The sequence below is a fragment of the Schistocerca serialis genome, chromosome 1 (assembly GCF_023864345.2).
Source record: "Schistocerca serialis cubense isolate TAMUIC-IGC-003099 chromosome 1, iqSchSeri2.2, whole genome shotgun sequence".
NCBI classification, from domain to species: Eukaryota; Metazoa; Arthropoda; class Insecta; order Orthoptera; family Acrididae; genus Schistocerca; species Schistocerca serialis.
In genome coordinates, this window is record NC_064638.1 from 1,170,866,318 (window position 1) to 1,170,883,859 (window position 17,542).

Sequence of the window (17,542 nt, forward strand, 5' to 3'; positions counted from 1 at the left end):
ATGATTCAGTAGTTTAGGAAATGTTGGACACACACACACACACACACACACACACACACACACACACACACACACACACACACACACTGTGACATTTCAATGAAGCACATGCACATTGTCATAAGGTGGTGATGTTGGCCGTTTTCAGCAGGATGTTCCTATATGAAGCTACAGTATGTAGCTCTGATACCTCGCTAGCAGTACCTGCGACATCACATTGAGAGTCATGCTTACGACAAAACACTTGGTAAGATGATTGCCCACGAAAGGAAATGTTCTGGATTTGAGTCAATTTCTAGCACACAGAGTTAATTTTCCAAGAAGTTTCAAAATAGTACACATGCGTTAGCTGAAGCCTTAGATACAAACCTTCAGCTACATCAAAATGGGGGACATAAACAACCTGTTGAAATCAAGTGTCTAACATACATACCATAAGAGGAATTCAGTTCTTTTGATGATCACACATTTCTTGACTTCACCAACTCAAGAACCAAACTGTTAACTTTGTCTAATGTAGACCTCGAACTATGCTGCAAATCAGCTGTCAGCATAACCTACATTCCACATAATATTAATATACGTACCAAACAGATATTTTGTTTGATTCTAAGAGTATCATTTCAAAATTCCTGCACATTGTGCATGTGTAACCATTACAGTGGCGTGATCGAGTTGAAATACATGTCAGTTGTAGGTGTGATGGTCGTGTGTGTGTGTGTGTGTGTGTGTGTGTGTGTGTGTGTGTGTGTGTTTGTTGGTTGGTTGCGTGGTTATATTGTGAGCAACTGAGTTTGAAAATAGAACTTGAAACCGAGTCAGGTCAGATTACATGTAGTGACCAGCATTCCTACAACAAAACAATCTCTACAGGAAAAGAACCAAGTGGAAATTTACAATGCTTTCAGAAAGGTATGTAAGAGAAGTGTAGTAGAGAGCATTGTATGCAGCGATCTGCTCATTTCCATGAATGTCAGCTAAGCACTGAGGACAACCCAAGAAGTGGAAGACCATTAAATGTAATGGACTTTACCTCTCAATATATTGTTAATGATATTTTGAGGGTGGATTAAAACAAGTGAGAAAATTGCATATTAGGTCAGAATGTGTCACTTCAGTTTACAGAATGATAACTATAAAGTTAAAGATGAGAAAAGTTGTTGACAGATGGGTTCTGCAAGCTCTGAGTGACAAGCAAAAAACAGGTCACAAAAGAATCGCAGAAAAATTGCTTCAATGTTATCGAACAGGAGGAGGACAGCCTCTGAAACCTGAATAAGAGATTCTGAGCCAGAACTGAAGTCTCAGTCATCATAATGGATAAGTTCCAACTCTCCACACCCAAAAAAATTCTTCTACCAACAATCAAAGGTAAAACTGATGATATCTGCATACAACATGAAGGAAGTCATAGCTACAAATAGTGCCCCACGGGGCGTCTGTAACATGCATATACTACAAGCTGTTTCTGCTAAATATTTTGCACCCAAAATTCATGAAAGAAGGTCTGACATGCTTGCAGCTGATGTCCTCATTTTGCATGCTAAAACAAGACTGGATATTGCCCACCCAGTGACAGAAACGCTTGACAAAATGAATAGGAAATACCTCCCTACCCACCTTATCAACCTGATATAGGCCCACCAGACTGATTTGTTTCTCAAATTGAAGGAACAGTGCCATAGCAAATCTTTTGATAAAAACTGATGAAGCTTCCAGTGAGGTGGCCCAAGTAATCAAAGAGCTCAACAGTGAAGGTGCCCTATCCAGAATACACAAGTCATCCGAAGCTATCACATGCAAGAATGGACATTATATTGAAGGCTTGTAAAGGTATTCTGTAAAATAAAGTATTTTCTTCAGTTCTGTCTTACAGTGTTGAGAACTTTTGAAAGAACCCTCATATTTCTGTTTGTGCACATATGACATCACACACACCACACCATTATGTCACAACTCAAAACCAAACTGTGGTATTGGTAAGTTCATTTAACTTTTACACACAACTGCAGAGCAAAATTTTCATAGGTTGGTGGTTATTTTGGCGATTTTGTAGTGCATCCCATATCCTGTTTTCATTGGCTTTGCACTTATTATTACAAGAACGGATTGCTGTTTATTTTCGGTAGCTGTAAGAGCAAGTCTCCTTGTGTTAAAGTTTTGAGGGGAACAGAAGCAGGTAGTGTTCAAAAACAAAATATCATCATTTTGAGATCATCTTGATTCACAGGAGTTAATACACTGTGGAAACAGAAACACTGATCACCTGCTTTGTCACGGTATTGAAAGTTTCACTATTTACAGTAAAACTAAATAAAGGGCCATCCCCACTCCAGTAAAACCAGATGAAGGGCCATCAACACTGATCTCAAAGTGTACGTTAGTAATGCCTATCGCAAATGGTCAGAGGAAGTTACAATGATGGTAGGAGACCTGATTTGCATAGCCAGTGATGTAACATTGTTTTAATTTCCATTACAGGAGAAAGATTAAGTATTTAATGTAATGACAATCTTGTCACAGTAGGTGCTGGGTGTGATGAACTTGAATTTTTGAAGAAAAACACTTCCTTTGCTGAGGAAAATACTATATATGTGCAGTGTGCAGAACTTTTGAACTGATCCTCTTAGAATCAAACAAAATATCTGTTTTGCATCTATGTCAATATTGACAAACTGCCTACTGGCTTCTGTCTCGGGTTCTTCGGCCGACGTTCATCTAATGATTTTTCTGACATTTCGCCAGCACGAGTGGCTGGCATTGTCAAACCTTCACCCTCCATTGCCGCTGGTGAACTGGAGCCGAGCTCGCGGGTGCAGACTATATGTACCTGGCGCGCCAACGTCTGAGGGCTTCTCCACGGTCATTTCCGGTGCGGTTCTCCTCTTGCTACCTGCGACGGACGTTCGCTGCAGTACGGGAAGCCAGGATCCGTTGACCTTAAGGCTTTCCTCTTTCTTGTTCAAACTGTTTGCGCGTTTTTGTATTTCTACAGCTTCTCTGAACAAGTGTGTGTGATAGTGCTTCTCTACAGCCAGAACTTCAGTGTCGGTGAATTTTATTACGTGGTCGGTCTCATTGAGTGCGTGCTCTTCCACGGCCGATTTCTCCACCTGCCCCAACCTACAATGTCGCTTATGCTCGTTGAGCCTGGTGTTGATGGATCGTCCAGTCATTCCGACAAACTTTTCCGCATGTGTATGGTACACGGTATATTCCCGACATTGGAAGTGGGTCTCTATTCTCCTTCGCCGATCTAAGACACTCTTTTGTCTTCCTTGTCGGTTTGAAAATCGTCTTTACGCCATGTTTGCGCAATATACGGCTGATTCTGTCCTCACTCTGGGAATGTATGGCAGAAAGGCCGTACCAGACATTTCTTTTTCTGGTTCCTTACTTCGCTGAGTGTTTGGCTCTGTTACACTTCTAATATACACTGCTGGCCACCGTAAATGCAACACCAAGAAAGACAAGAGGTAGCACAACAAAATTTATTTTGTGGATAACATGTTGACCAAGTATCAAATGATTACGTTTACAGACGTCTGTGACATGTGGTTCCTGCCAGAATCAGTAGCCAGAGTAGCCGCCATTGTTGGAGATCACCGCTGCCACACGTCTCGGCATTGAGTCAAAGAGACGTTGGATGTGTTCCTGGGGTACAGCAGCCCAAGCAGCTTCCACACGTTGCCAAAGATCATCTGGTGTGGCAGCTGGGGATGTAATCTGGGTCGCTCGTTGAGCAACCATGGACCACATGTTTTCTATCGGCGAAAGATCCGGAGAGCGAGCCGGCCAGGGAAGCAATTCAATCTGGTTATTGACGAAGAACCTTTGGACAATGCGTGCCACGTGAAGTCGCGCATTATCCTGTTGAAATATGGCTGTGGCCGAGCCCTGAAGGTAAGGAAGGACAACTGGCTCCAGCACCTCGGATATGTAGCGCCGGCTATTTAAAGTACCGGCAATGCGTACTAGAGGCGTGCGAGAGTAATATCCAATACCGCCTCATACCATAATACCCGATGCAAGACCAGTGTGGCGGTGCATAATGCAGCTGTCCAGCATCCTCTCTCCACGGTGTCTCCACACTCGAATCCGACCATCGTGGTGCTGCAGACAGAAGCGTGCCTCGTCAGTAAAGACAACGTCATTCCATTCTGCCGTCCACATCCGTCTGTCATCACACCATTGGCGACGGAGACGTCTGTGGTTCTGCGTCAATGGTAGACGAAGCAATGGACGTCTTGCGGACAGACCACTCTGCTGTAAACGGCGTTGAATGGTACGCGCAGACACTGGATGATGCATTACAGACGCAATGTGCTGTGCTATGGTTCGGGATGTCACTGAGCGATCCGTCACTGCCATGCGCACAATTTGCCTATCAGCACGTGCAGTGGTGCACCGAGGTGAATGCGATCGACCACGTCGGTCCGTCGTACCCTCCTGCATCCAACGGTCACATATCCGCATTACAGTTGTTTGGTTTCGTCCAAGACGACTAGCGATTTCTCTGTATGATAATCCACAATCTCGGTAAGCCACTATCCTTCCTCTGTCGAACTCGGATACTTGATCAAACGATGTTCGCTGTTGTCTACGAGGCATAACTGATCGTCTTGTGAAACAACCACAAGGTAAACATACGTGCCGAACGTACACTCGTCGAAATCGCCAAGCCTTAAATGGCGCTATGAGGTGGCGCCACAGGCGCGCGTGATGTGCGTCTGCGCTGAAATTCTAATCAGTTGCATATCTCATCGCTGCAAACCCATGGTGTAAATTTCACTAGATTCGGATGCTTCCTTCAGGGTATTGCATTTACGGTGGCCAGCAGTGTAATTTTTGGAGTACCCATTGCTCCTCAGGACAGTTTCCAGGTGTTGCATTTCTCGTTTGAGGTGTTGCAGCTCACATATTCGTCCGTTACGAGCGTACTAATCATGCCTCTTTTCTGGCTCGGGTGGTGGTTTGACAGTTTGTGCAGGTATCGGTCCGTGTGTGTCGGTTTTCGATAAACGCTGTGTCCCAGGTTTTCGCCGTCCCTTGTGACCAGCACATCTAGAAATGGCAGTTTCTTGTCCTTTTCTACTGCCATGGTAAATGTTATGTTGGCATGGAGGCTGTTCAAGTGTCTTAGGAAGTCACCGAGCTGTTCTTCACCATGGCTCCACACGACGAAAGTATCATCGACGTACCTGTACCACACCTTAGGTTTGCAAGTCGCCGAGTCCAGTGCCTGTGCTTCGAATTGTTCCATGAAGAAGTTGGCCACCACTGGACTGAGAGGACTACCCATGGCCACGCCTTCCAGCTGTTCGTAGAAATCTCCATTCCACGTGAAATAGCTCGTGGTGAGACATGCATGGAAGAGCTTTCTGATGTCCTGCGGGAAAATGGAACCGATGTGCTCCAGAGCGTCACTGAGTGGCACTTTCGTAAATAACGAAACAACATCAAAGCTGACCAAGATGTCGTTTGGTGCAAGTTTCAGTTTCTTCAGCTTCTCAATGAAATGTCCTGAGTCCTTAATGTATGCGTCGGCCTTCCCCACGTGTGGCTGGAGCAGAGAGGCCAAGTGTTTTGCCAGTTTATATGTCGGTGATCCAGGAGCGCTAACGATCAGTCTCAGTGGAACGTTGTTCTTATGGATCTTGGGTAATCCATACAGCCGAGGTGGTAGGGCTTCTGTGTTGCGCAGGTTTCTCTGTATGTCCGCCGGCAGAGAAGACGCCTTGATTAATCGATTCGTATTCCGTGTGATACGCTGCGTCAGATCTGCGCTTAGTTTTCGGTATGTCATCGGATCTAATAGGTCTCTGATCTTTTGCTCATAATCTTCGGTCTTCATTACGACGGTCGCACTCCCCTTATCGGCAGGCAGTACGAATATACTCTTGTCGGCGTTGAGATTCTTAATGGCTTGTACCTCTTCTTTCTTCAGGTTGCAAGCTGGTGGTTTTTCTCGGCGCAATATCCTGGCTGTTTCCGTGCGTATTTCCTCTGCCCTTTCACAAGGAAGGGTCCGAATGGCTGCTTCGGTGTTGGCAATGATATCCTTGTCGGTCTGCTTCCGGCATCTATCAACTAAATAGCGGAATGCATCGAGACAACTGGGACAAGACCGACAGCATCACTCACAGGAGCATGCAGAACAAACTCTAGCGCTGCACCGAGCGACAGAAGAAAAAATTTGAAAGATGCCAGAAGCAGACCGACAAGGCGATTCCCGACAAGTCACACACAGTGGTCAACCTCACTGAACGACAATTGATCGAAGAGGAAGTGTCTGTTCTTCAAAAAGGAGGGAATTTCGCTATCATCCCGAGAACAATGGAGGATATCATTGCCAACACCGAAGCAGCCATTCGGACCCTTCCTTGTGAAAGGGCAGAGGAAATACGCACGGAAACAGCCAGGATATTGCGCCGAGAAAAACCACCAGCTTGCAACCTGAAGAAAGAACAGGTACAAGCCATTAAGAATCTCAATGCCGACAAGAGTATATTGGTACTGCCTGCCGATAAGGGGAATGCGACCGTCGTAATGAAGACCGAAGATTATGAGCAGCAAAATATCAGAGACCTATTAGATCCGACGACGTATCTAAAACTAAGCGCAGATCTGACGCAGCGTATCACACGGAATACGACTCAATTAATCAAGGCGTCTTCTCTGCCGACGGACATACAGAGAAACCTGCGCAATACAGAGAAACCTGCGCAACACAGAGAAACCTGCGCAACACAGAAGCCCTACCACCTCGGCTGTATGGATTACCCAAGATCCATAAGAACAACGTTCCACTGAGACCGATCGTTAGCGCTCCTGGATCACCGACATATAAACTGGCAGAACACTTGGCCTCTCTGCTCCAGCCACATGTGGGGAAGGCCGACACATATATTAAGGACTCAGGACATTTCATTGAGAAGCTGAAGAAACTGAAACTTGCACCAAACGACATCTTGGTCATCTTTGGTGTTGTTTTGTCATTTACGAAAGTGCCACTCAGTGACGCTCTGGAGCACATCGGTTCCATTTTCCCGCAGGACATCAGATAGCTCTTCCATGCATGTCTCACCACGAGCTATTTCACGTGGAATGGAGATTTCTACGAACAGCTGGAAGGCGTGGCCATGGGTAGTCCTCTCAGTCCAGTGGTGGCCAACTTCTTCATGGAACAATTCGAAGCACAGGCACTGGACTCGGCGACTTGCAAACCTAAGGTGTGGTACAGGTACGTCGATGATACTTTCGTCGTGTGGAGCCATGGTGAAGAACAGCTCAGTGACTTCCTAAGACACTTTAACAGCCTCCATGCCAACATAACATTTACCATGGCAGTAGAAAAGGACAAGAAACTGCCATTTCTAGATGTGCTGGTCACAAGGGACGGCGAAAACCTGGGACACAGCGTTTATCGAAAACCGACACACACGGACCGATACCCGCACAAACTGTCAAACCACCACCCGAGCCAGAAAAGAGGCATGATTAGTACGCTCGTAACGGACGAATATGTGAGCCGCAACACCTCAAACGAGAAATGCAACACCTGGAAACTGTCCTGAGGAGCAATGGGTACTCCAAAAATTATATTAGAAGTGTAACAGAGCCAAACACTCGGCGAAGTAAGGAACCAGAAAAAGAAATGTCGGGTACGGCCTTTCTGCCATACATTCCCAGAGTGACGGACAGAATCAGCCGTATATTGCGCAAACATGGCGTAAAGACGATTTTCAAACCGACAAGGAAGACCAAAGAGTGTCTTAGATCGGCGAAGGAGAAAAGAGACCCACTTGCAATGTCGGGAATATACAGTGTACCATACAAATGCGGAAAAGTTTATGTCGGAATGACTGGACGATCCATCAACACCAGGCTCAACGAGCATAAGCGACATTGTAGGTTGGGGCAGGTGGAGAAATCGGCCGTGGCAGAGCACGCAATCAATGAGACCGACCACGTAATAAAATTCGCCGACACGGAAGTTCTGGCTGTAGAGAAGCACTAACACACGCTTGTTCAGAGAAGCTGTAGAAATACAAAAACACGCAAACAGTTTGAACAAGAAAGAGGAAAGCCTTAAGGTCAACGGATCCTGGCTTCCCATACACGACCGTCGCAGGTAGCAAGAGGAGAACCGCACCGGAAATGACCGTGGAGAAGCCCTCAGACGTTGGCGCGCCCGCGCCCGCGAGCTCGGCTCCAGTTCACCACCGGCAATGGAGGGTGAAGGTTTGACAATGCCAGCCACTCATGCTGGCGAAACGTCAGAAAAATCATTAGATGAACGTCGGACGAAGAACCCGAGCCAGCCAATAGGCAGTTTGTCAACAAGTGGCCACGAAAGCCTTAACAATTTTGTACGTCAATATTATTTGAAATGTAGGTTATGGTGACAGACTGATTTGCAGCATAGTCTGAGTTCTACATAAGGCAAAGTTTACAGTTTGGTTGCTGAGTTGGGAAAACCAAAAGAAATAAATTACAGATTTTCAATTTCCAGTTCTTGCTCTGTGTAAGCTCAGTAAGTAGTAGCTTGCTATTCTATATTTTGCTAGTTTTAAGTTTCATTGATTTTATGGAGTTCCAGGGGGTCTAGGTGAAATTGATCATAAAACTGGCAGTGTATTGCAGTTCAAAAGTCAGAGGATGGCAAGGGCACACCACCCGCAATAGTGTCATGCCTAGTATCGCACTGTGATGTTAAAAACCAACCTTTGGGCAGTTTTGTTTATCATGTTTGTTGTTAACAGTTGTATGGTGTATTGTCAACTGACTTAATATTTAAATAACTAAACTGCTTATAGTCCTCAAATATCGCTACCAGTCACAAATGTTTTTTATCTTTATGAAATTATTTTACATTGTAAGACATTTCCAAGGGCAGATGAAGACTGACCACAGTTCATTGGTTATGAACTGTATGTTAAAACTAAAAAAATTACAAAAAGGGAGGAAATCAAGGGGATGAGACCTGTATAAGCTGAAAGAACCAGAGGTGATTCTGAGTTTCAGAGGGAGCATTGGGTAACGACTGACTAGAACAGGGGAAAGGAGTACAGCGGAAGATGAACAGATAGCTTTAAGAGAGACAATAGTGAAAGCATCAGAGGATTAAATAGGCAAAAAGACAAGGCCTAGTAGATACCCTTGGATAACAAAGGAGATATCGAATTTAACTGATGAAAACAGAAAATATAAAAATGCAGCAAATGAAGCAGAAGAAAGGGAATACAAATGTCTAAAAATGAGTGACAGGAAGTGCAAAATCGCTACGCAGAAGTGGCTAGAGGACAAATTTAAGAATTTAGAAGCATATATCATTAAGTGAAAGATAGATACTGCCTACAGGAAAATTAAAGAGGCCTCTTGAGAAAAGAGAATCAGCTGTATGAGTATCAAGAGCTCAGGTGGAAAACTAGTCCTAAGCAAAGAAGGGAAAGCTCAAAGGTGGAAGGAGTATATAGAGGGCCTTTACAAGGGAGATGAACTTGCAGGCAATACTATAGAAATGGAAGAAGAAATAGATGAAGAGATGGGAGACATGATACTAGGAGAATAAATTAACAGAGCACTGAAAGACCTAAGTCTAAACAAGGTCCCTGGAGTAGATAACTTTCTGTCAGACCTTGACATCAGCTGCAAGCATGCAAGACCTTCTTTCATGAATTTCTATCAGACCTACTGATAGCCTTGGGAGAGCCAGTCATGACAGAACTCTTCCATCTGGTTCAAATGTGTGTGAAATCTTATGGGACTTAACTGCTAAGGTCATCAGTCCCTAAGCTTACACATTACTTAACCTAAATTATCCTAAGGACAAACACACACACACACACACACACACACACACACACACACACACACACACACACACACACACACACACCCGAGGGAGGACTCAAATCTCCGCCGGGACCAGCCGCACAGTCCATGACTGCAGTGCCTTAGACCACTCTGCTACTCCCGCACGGCCTTTCCATCTGGTGTGCAAAATATATAAGTCAGGTGAAATACCCTCAGGCTTTACATAAGGCTGAAAAACTGGTAAAAGCCATACTCGGGGAAGATCAGTTTGGATTTCAGAGAAATGTAGTATCATGCAAGGCAATACTGACCCTATGACTTATCTTAGAAGATAGGTTAAGGAAAGGCAAAGCTATGTTTATAACATTTATAGACTTAGAGAAAGCTTTTGAAAACGTCACCTGAACCACTCTTTGAAATTCAGTTTCTGAAGGTAGCAGGGGTAAAATACATGGAGTGAAAGACGATTTACAACTTGTACGGAAACCAACTGGCACTTTTAAGAGTCCAGAGGCATGAAAGGGAAGTAGTGATTGAGAAGGGAATGAAACAGAGTTGTAGCCTATCTCCCATGTTATTCAATGTACACACTGAGCAAGCAGTAAAGAAAATCAAAGAAAAATTTGGAGAAGGAATTAAAGTTTATGGAGAAGAAATAAAAATTTTGAGGTTTACCAATGACATCGCAATTCTGTCAGAGACAACAAAGGACTTTGAAGAGCAGCTGAACAGAATTGACATTGTATTGAAAGGAGCATATAAGATGAACATCAAAAAAAGCAAAACGAGGCTAATAGAATGTAGTCAAATTAAATCGGGTGATGCTAAGGGAATTAGATTAGAAAATGACAGACTTAAAGTAGCAGATGAGTTTCACTAATTTGGCAGCAAACTAATTCACGATGGCCATAGAAGACAAGATATAAAATGTAGACTGGGCAATGGCAAGTAAAACATTTCTGAAGATGATAAATTTGATAACATCAGATGTAGATTAAAGTGTTAGGAAGTCTTTGCTTAAAGTATTTGTCTGGAGTGTAACCATGTACATAAGTGAAACATGGTCAATAAACAGTTTAGGCGAAAAGAGAATAGCTTTTGAAAAGTGGTGCTACAGAACAATGTTGAAGTTCAGAAAGGAAGAGGCTCACAAAAACCACATGAAATGAACAATTAGTAGAAGTTCACCATAGTTTCAGTATGTTCCTTCCAATATTCACATCAAGCACCAGACATTTTGGTTATTCTGGGAATTTGGCCCAAGACAACTATGAAAACGTGTGAACAACACTGTAACAGCTGACAGCCAAAAGAAGTCTGGTATTATAATCACAGCAGGCTTAACATGCTGCTTTTCCACGCACTGGCTCAATGTATGAACTTCAGACAAACCCCTTGAACACATTGTGCATAAGAATTTAGTGCTTTTAACTTATACTTTGGACCAAACACACCAAATATAGGCTGCTTCTGTGCAATTCTAATATTGCACTGGCATAAGGGACCGGTAATTCAATTTATTAATTAAGTTTTCTGCCACAACTGAATAACGTAATTCCAATGAAACATTCAAAATAATTGTTCATGTATCAGTCAACATTTGTTATGTTGACTTGATGAATGTTCCATTGTGTAATCCACCGTAATTAAGCAATTGTGACAGAAACCTAAATAAATAATAAACAGACTACTTTTATTTTCAACCATTTTAACCTGATATCTATCTCCAAGATGATAAAAATTTGATCATTGTTGTCGATCTTTTTCTTAGTGTGACTAATCTATTCTGCTAAGTTTTCTCTCTCAATTAATAATGTGTTTCCGCATTCAAAAGAATCCAGCCAATAGTCTTACTTGTTTTTGAGAAAAATGTTAACACTGCTGTTTTTATTTGTACCTTAATATCTACTGGTTTTGGCTGTGGACCATCTTCGCAGGATATTACAGCACACACAGAGATATTAAATGAATCATTTTCCCACGCTCCGCACATGAATGTAACAGGAAGAAACCCTAGTAACTGGTATAATGGAACACACCCTCTGCCATGCACTTCACAGTGGTTTGCAGAATACAGATTTAAAGCTAGATATCTACCAGAAGCACAAAACAGACAAAGTAATGTACAAAAAATATAAAATACAAACCTTGTAGAAAGTACATAAGCAAAATCTGTTCATAAACATTTACAAGGCAAAAACAGATCACATGAACACTCAGATCATTTCTTTTCTTGTTGATAGAAAATCAGAAACTTCATAATAAATATACAAAAACAACATAACATGTTCCACAGGAGTCTAATAGGAATATGCTCAACAGGACAATAGTTAACAAAATGATGTACAAAAAGATAAGAAACCAAAGAACTAAGGGCTATACAGTGCAGCCTCTGTAGCTGTGTTGTTTTCTTATACCTATGACATTTAATGTAATTGAATTGAATTGATAAAAAAAAAAATCTACCCACCAAGCAGCTGCAGAACATGCACATAAAAAAAGGTTATAATTATGCAAGCTTTCTGAGCCAGTGGCTCCTCTTTCCAACAGAATGGTTGAAGGGGAAGGAAGAGGGGTGATTGAAAAGGACTGGAGATGTCTAGGAAAAAAGAGGTAGATTTTGGAAAAAGTCACCCAGAACTGCGGGTCAGGAGGGACTTACCGGACAGGATGAGAAGGAAATCCAGTTACATTATATTATGACATTTAAGGTTTTCTATCAACCAGAAAAGAAAATGATAGGTATTCACTTAATATGTTTTTGCTTTGTAGGTATTCATGAAAAGATTTTGCTTATAAACTTATTAAAAATTTTGTATTTTGTGTGTACATTACTTGTTCCATTTTGTACTTTTGGTAGACACCATGTGAAGGTGGTCCACAACCAAAACTGGTAGACATTAAGATACAAATAAAAACGGTTGATGATTAAAATTTGCTTTTTCAATTACTTAATGAATGCTGAATGTCACCTAACCAAAACATTAAAAAATTCTTAGTGTTGACAAAGAACCACTTCCCAAGCAAGATAATCTGGTTTCCCAACGTAACAATTTTCAGCAATGAATTTGTTTTCTACTACACAGTGCAATGTTAACTAAAGCACTCCAAAAACATTTTTAAAAATGTCTGTTGTTTAAAGCAGACCACTGCTACATATTTTATGAGCATTATTGACATGCAAGGTCACTAGTTGTGCCTGCGTAATGGGATGGCTGTATATGTCATGGAAAACAACTGAATCTGTAATAATCGAATGATTACTTATGGTATACAATGTTTCATGGATTCTGAAATCTTGAATTTTAAGCTTTCCCATTTTATCACTGTGTCCATTAGCATACCTGGTTTTCATTGCCATGCTTCTGCTGGCTTCCTGACAGATTCATTGCTGCCATTTGGCCAGCAAGCTGATTTGGTGAGGCCTGCATTTGTTGATGCTGAGGAGGAAACCCCATCATTCCTGTAACACAGAGGGGTTTATTGCAATCACATTTTATCAATTCGATGAATGCCTGCACATCTATTGATTGTGTAGAACTCTACTATATAGTGCCTTCATTTTGGGAGTAAGATAGTTTTATATTTTCAAATACTAAGCTTTTCCTATTTAACACAGTACATTAAACTGAATAAACCTGACGCTGACTTTATATTCACACTTCCGTAAAACAAACGAGCTATCTCTAGATGAATCCTGTTCTTAAGAGATCCACTCATGTGGCTTAATAACAGGCACATAAAAAAAAACTGTTTCCAGATATTTAGGTGTCTTCCTTGACTAGTTACTCGATTTCAGCAATTGTGTAGAAGTGGGTGAAAGAGGCAGAAAAGTAATGCAGAAAATAAGCAGCTCAGCTAGATATGACAGTGTGTTGTCAATGCTGTCTTCAATCTGAACACTTAGTTTGAAGTGGCTCTCCACAATAGTCTGTCTTGTACAAACCTGCATAACTACCACAACTTAAATCCATCTGAATCTGCTTACTGTGCTCAAGCCTTTGTCTTCCTTGCAATCCCCCAAACTCATCCCCCCCTCCCCCAACACACGTTTCATTACCAAAATCACAATTTCTCAATGCCTTAAGGCAGTGCCTTATCAACCAATCTTATCTTTCACACACATTGTGACAAAATTCTTTTTTTTTTTCAGTTTAATTCAGCATCACCTCATTTGCTATCTGATCTATCATCTAATTTTCAGCATTCTTCTGTAGCACCACATTTCAAAAGCTTCTATTCCCTCCTTTCTGAAATGTTTATAACATCCATATTTCACTTCCATGTAAGGCTACACTCTGCACAAACACCTTCACTAATGTCTTCCTAATGCTTAAATTTATATTCAAAATTTCTTTGTCATAAATCCTGAAGAAGAAAGAGGGACCAACAACTATTTCCCACACATCCAAAAGAGGTTTGGATTAAGACAACTTCAAGATGGCCAACCCACTTTCAACATCTATGGACAAGGATGCCATCGGGTGATGTGAGGTACCTCTGTTGCAAAAGCTGTTATGATAATTAGTGATCATTTGAGCGTGGTAGGGGTACACAAGTTTTCTGTTGTTATCCATCATAAAGGTAATGGAAATAATTACAGAGGTGGTAATCACAAGAAGATGTAAAAAGAATACAAATCTGTTATCACACCAAAGTCTGTTAGGCACTGAATTATATAATACAAACCTACATTTCTTATAATGTATCTGGAACAAGCCCTATCACTTAGTAGAATTGTCCAACGATCTTAAGTTACAGGCTCAATGATATTACAAACATTTAATGTCTAATTACAATATACAACTATATGCAAAAGTAAAAATTCACTATAAATTAAACTATGGGTGTACAATCAGCTGTCTATGTATTTATATTAGGTGCATCTTAAATCACAGTGAAAACCTGTCACTGACTCTTTTAAATAATAAAAAAGCAACTGTACATGGATAGTCTAAATAAAGTAATAAGTAAGTAATAAGTACAGCTGTGAGTTATATCTACATCTACATCTACATTGATACTCCGCAAGCCACCCAACGGTGTGTGGCGGAGGGCACTTTACGTGCCACTGTCATTACCTCCCTTTCCTGTTCCAGTCGCGTATGGTTCGCGGGAAGAACGACTGTCTGAAAGCCTCCGTGCGCGCTCTAATCTCTCTAATTTTACATTCGTGATCTCCTCGGGAAGTATAAGTAGGGGGAAGCAATATATTCGATACCTCATCCAGAAATGCACCCTCTCGAAACCTGGCGAGCAAGCTACACCGCAATGCAGAGCGCCTCTCTTGCAGAGTCTGCCACTTGAGTTTATTAAACATCTCCGTAACGCTATCACGGTTACCAAATAACCCAGTGACGAAACGCGCCGCTCTTCTTTGGATCTTCTCTATCTCCTCCGTCAACCCGACCTGGTACGGATCCCACACTGATGAGCAATACTCAAGTATAGGTCGAACGAGTGTTTTGTAAGCCACCTCCTTTGTTGATGGACTACATTTTCTATGCACTCTCCCAATGAATCTCAACCTGGTACCCGCCTTACCAACAATTAATTTTATATGATCATTCCACTTCAAATCGTTCCGCACGCATACTCCCAGATATTTTACAGAAGTAACTGCTACCAGTGTTTGTTCCGCTATCATATAATCATACAATAAAGGATCCTTTTTACTATGTATTCGCAATACATTACATTTGTCTATGTTAAGGGTCAATTGCCACTCCCTGCACCAAGTGCCTATCCGCTGCAGATCTTCCTGTATTTCACTACAATTTTCTAATGCAGCAACTTCTCTGTATACTACAGCATCATCCGCGAAAAGCCGCATGGAACTTCCGACACTATCTACTAAGTCATTTATATATATTGTGAAAAGCAATGGTCCCATAACACTCCCCTGTGGCACGCCAGAGGTTACTTTAACGTCTGTAGACGTCTCTCCATTGATAACAACATGCTGTGTTCTGTTTGCTAAAAACTCTTCAATCCAGCCACACAGCTGGTCTGATATTCCGTAGGCTCTTACTTTGTTTATCAGGCGACAGTGCGGAACTGTATCGAACGCCTTCCGGAAGTCAAGAAAAATAGCATCTACCTGGGAGCCTGTATCTAATATTTTCTGGGTCTCATGAACAAATAAGGCGAGTTGGGTCTCACACGATCGCTGTTTCCGGAATCCATGTTGATTCCTACATAGTAGATTCTGGGTTTCCAGAAATGACATGATACGCGAGCAAAAAACATGTTCTAAAATTCTACAAGAGATCGACGTAAGAGATATAGGTCTATAGTTTTGCGCATCTGCTCGACGACCCTTCTTGAAGACTGGGACTATCTGTGCTCTTTTCCAATCATTTGGAACCCTCCGTTCCTCTAGAGACTTGCGGTACACGGCTGTTAGAAGGGGGGCAAGTTCTTTCGCGTACTCTGTGTAGAATCGAATTGGTATCCCGTCAGGTCCAGTGGACTTTCCTCTATTGAGTGATTCCAGTTGCTTTTCTATTCCTTGGACACTTATTTCGATGTCAGCCATTTTTTCGTTTGTGCGAGGATTTAGAGAAGGAACTGCAGTGCGGTCTTCCTCTGTGAAACAGCTTTGGAAAAAGGTGTTTAGTATTTCAGCTTTACGCGTGTCATCCTCTGTTTCAATGCCATCATCATCCCGTAGTGTCTGGATATGCTGTTTCGAGCCACTTACTGATTTAACGTAAGACCAGAACTTCCTAGGATTTTCTGTCAAGTCGGTACATAGAATTTTACTTTCGAATTCAATGAACGCTTCACGCATAGCCCTCCTTACGCTAACTTTGACATCGTTTAGCTTCTGTTTGTCTGAGAGGTTTTGGCTGCGTTTAAACTTGGAGTGGAGCTCTCTTTGCTTTCGCAGTAGTTTCCTAACTTTGTTGTTGTACCACGGTAGGTTTTTCCCGTCCCTCACAGTTTTACTCGGCACGTACCTGTCTAAAACGCATTTTACGATTGCTTTGAACTTTTTCCATAAACACTCAACATTGTCAGTGTCGGAACAGAAATTTTCGTTTTGATCTGTTAGGTAGTCTGAAATCTGCCTTCTATTACTCTTGCTAAACAGATAAACCTTCCTCCCTTTTTTTATATTCCTATTAACTTCCATATTCAGGGATGCTGCAACGGCCTTATGATCACTGATTCCCTGTTCTGTACATACAGATTCGAAAAGTTCGGGTCTGTTTGTTATCAGTAGGTCCAATATGTTATCTCCACGAGTCGGTTCTCTGTTTAATTGCTCGAGGTAATTTTCGGATAGTGCACTCAGTATAATGTCACTCGATGCTCTGTCCCTACCACCCGTCCTAAACATCTGAGTGTCCCAGTCTATACCTGGTAAATTGAAATCTCCACCTAAGACTATAACATGCTGAGAAAATTTATGTGAAATGTATTCCAAATTTTCTCTCAGTTGTTCTGCCACTAATGCTGCTGAGTCGGGAGGTCGGTAAAAGGAGCCAATTATTAACCTAGTTCGGTTGTTTAGTGTAACCTCCACCCATAATAATTCACAGGAACTATCCACTTCTACTTCACTACAGGATAAACTACTACTAACAGCGATGAACACTCCACCACCGGTTGCATGCAATCTATCCTTTCTAAACACCGTCTGTACCTTTGTAAAAATTTCGGCAGAATTTATCTCTGGCTTAAGCCAGTTCCTATCACTGTCTACACAAAATACCCA

General features: G+C 42.0%; 1 protein-coding gene across 3 annotated transcripts in view; it reads right to left on the reverse strand.

The window, feature by feature from the left end:
- LOC126418549 (protein transport protein Sec24C) overlaps positions 1–17,542 on the reverse strand; it is a 124,004-nt gene that overhangs the window by 80,390 nt on the left and 26,072 nt on the right. For all 3 annotated transcript variants that reach the window (XM_050085373.1, XM_050085381.1, XM_050085368.1), the window contains exon 3: positions 13,164–13,282. In XM_050085373.1, the coding sequence (XP_049941330.1) occupies positions 13,164–13,282 (119 nt within the window). The remainder of the gene's footprint in view (positions 1–13,163; positions 13,283–17,542) is intronic.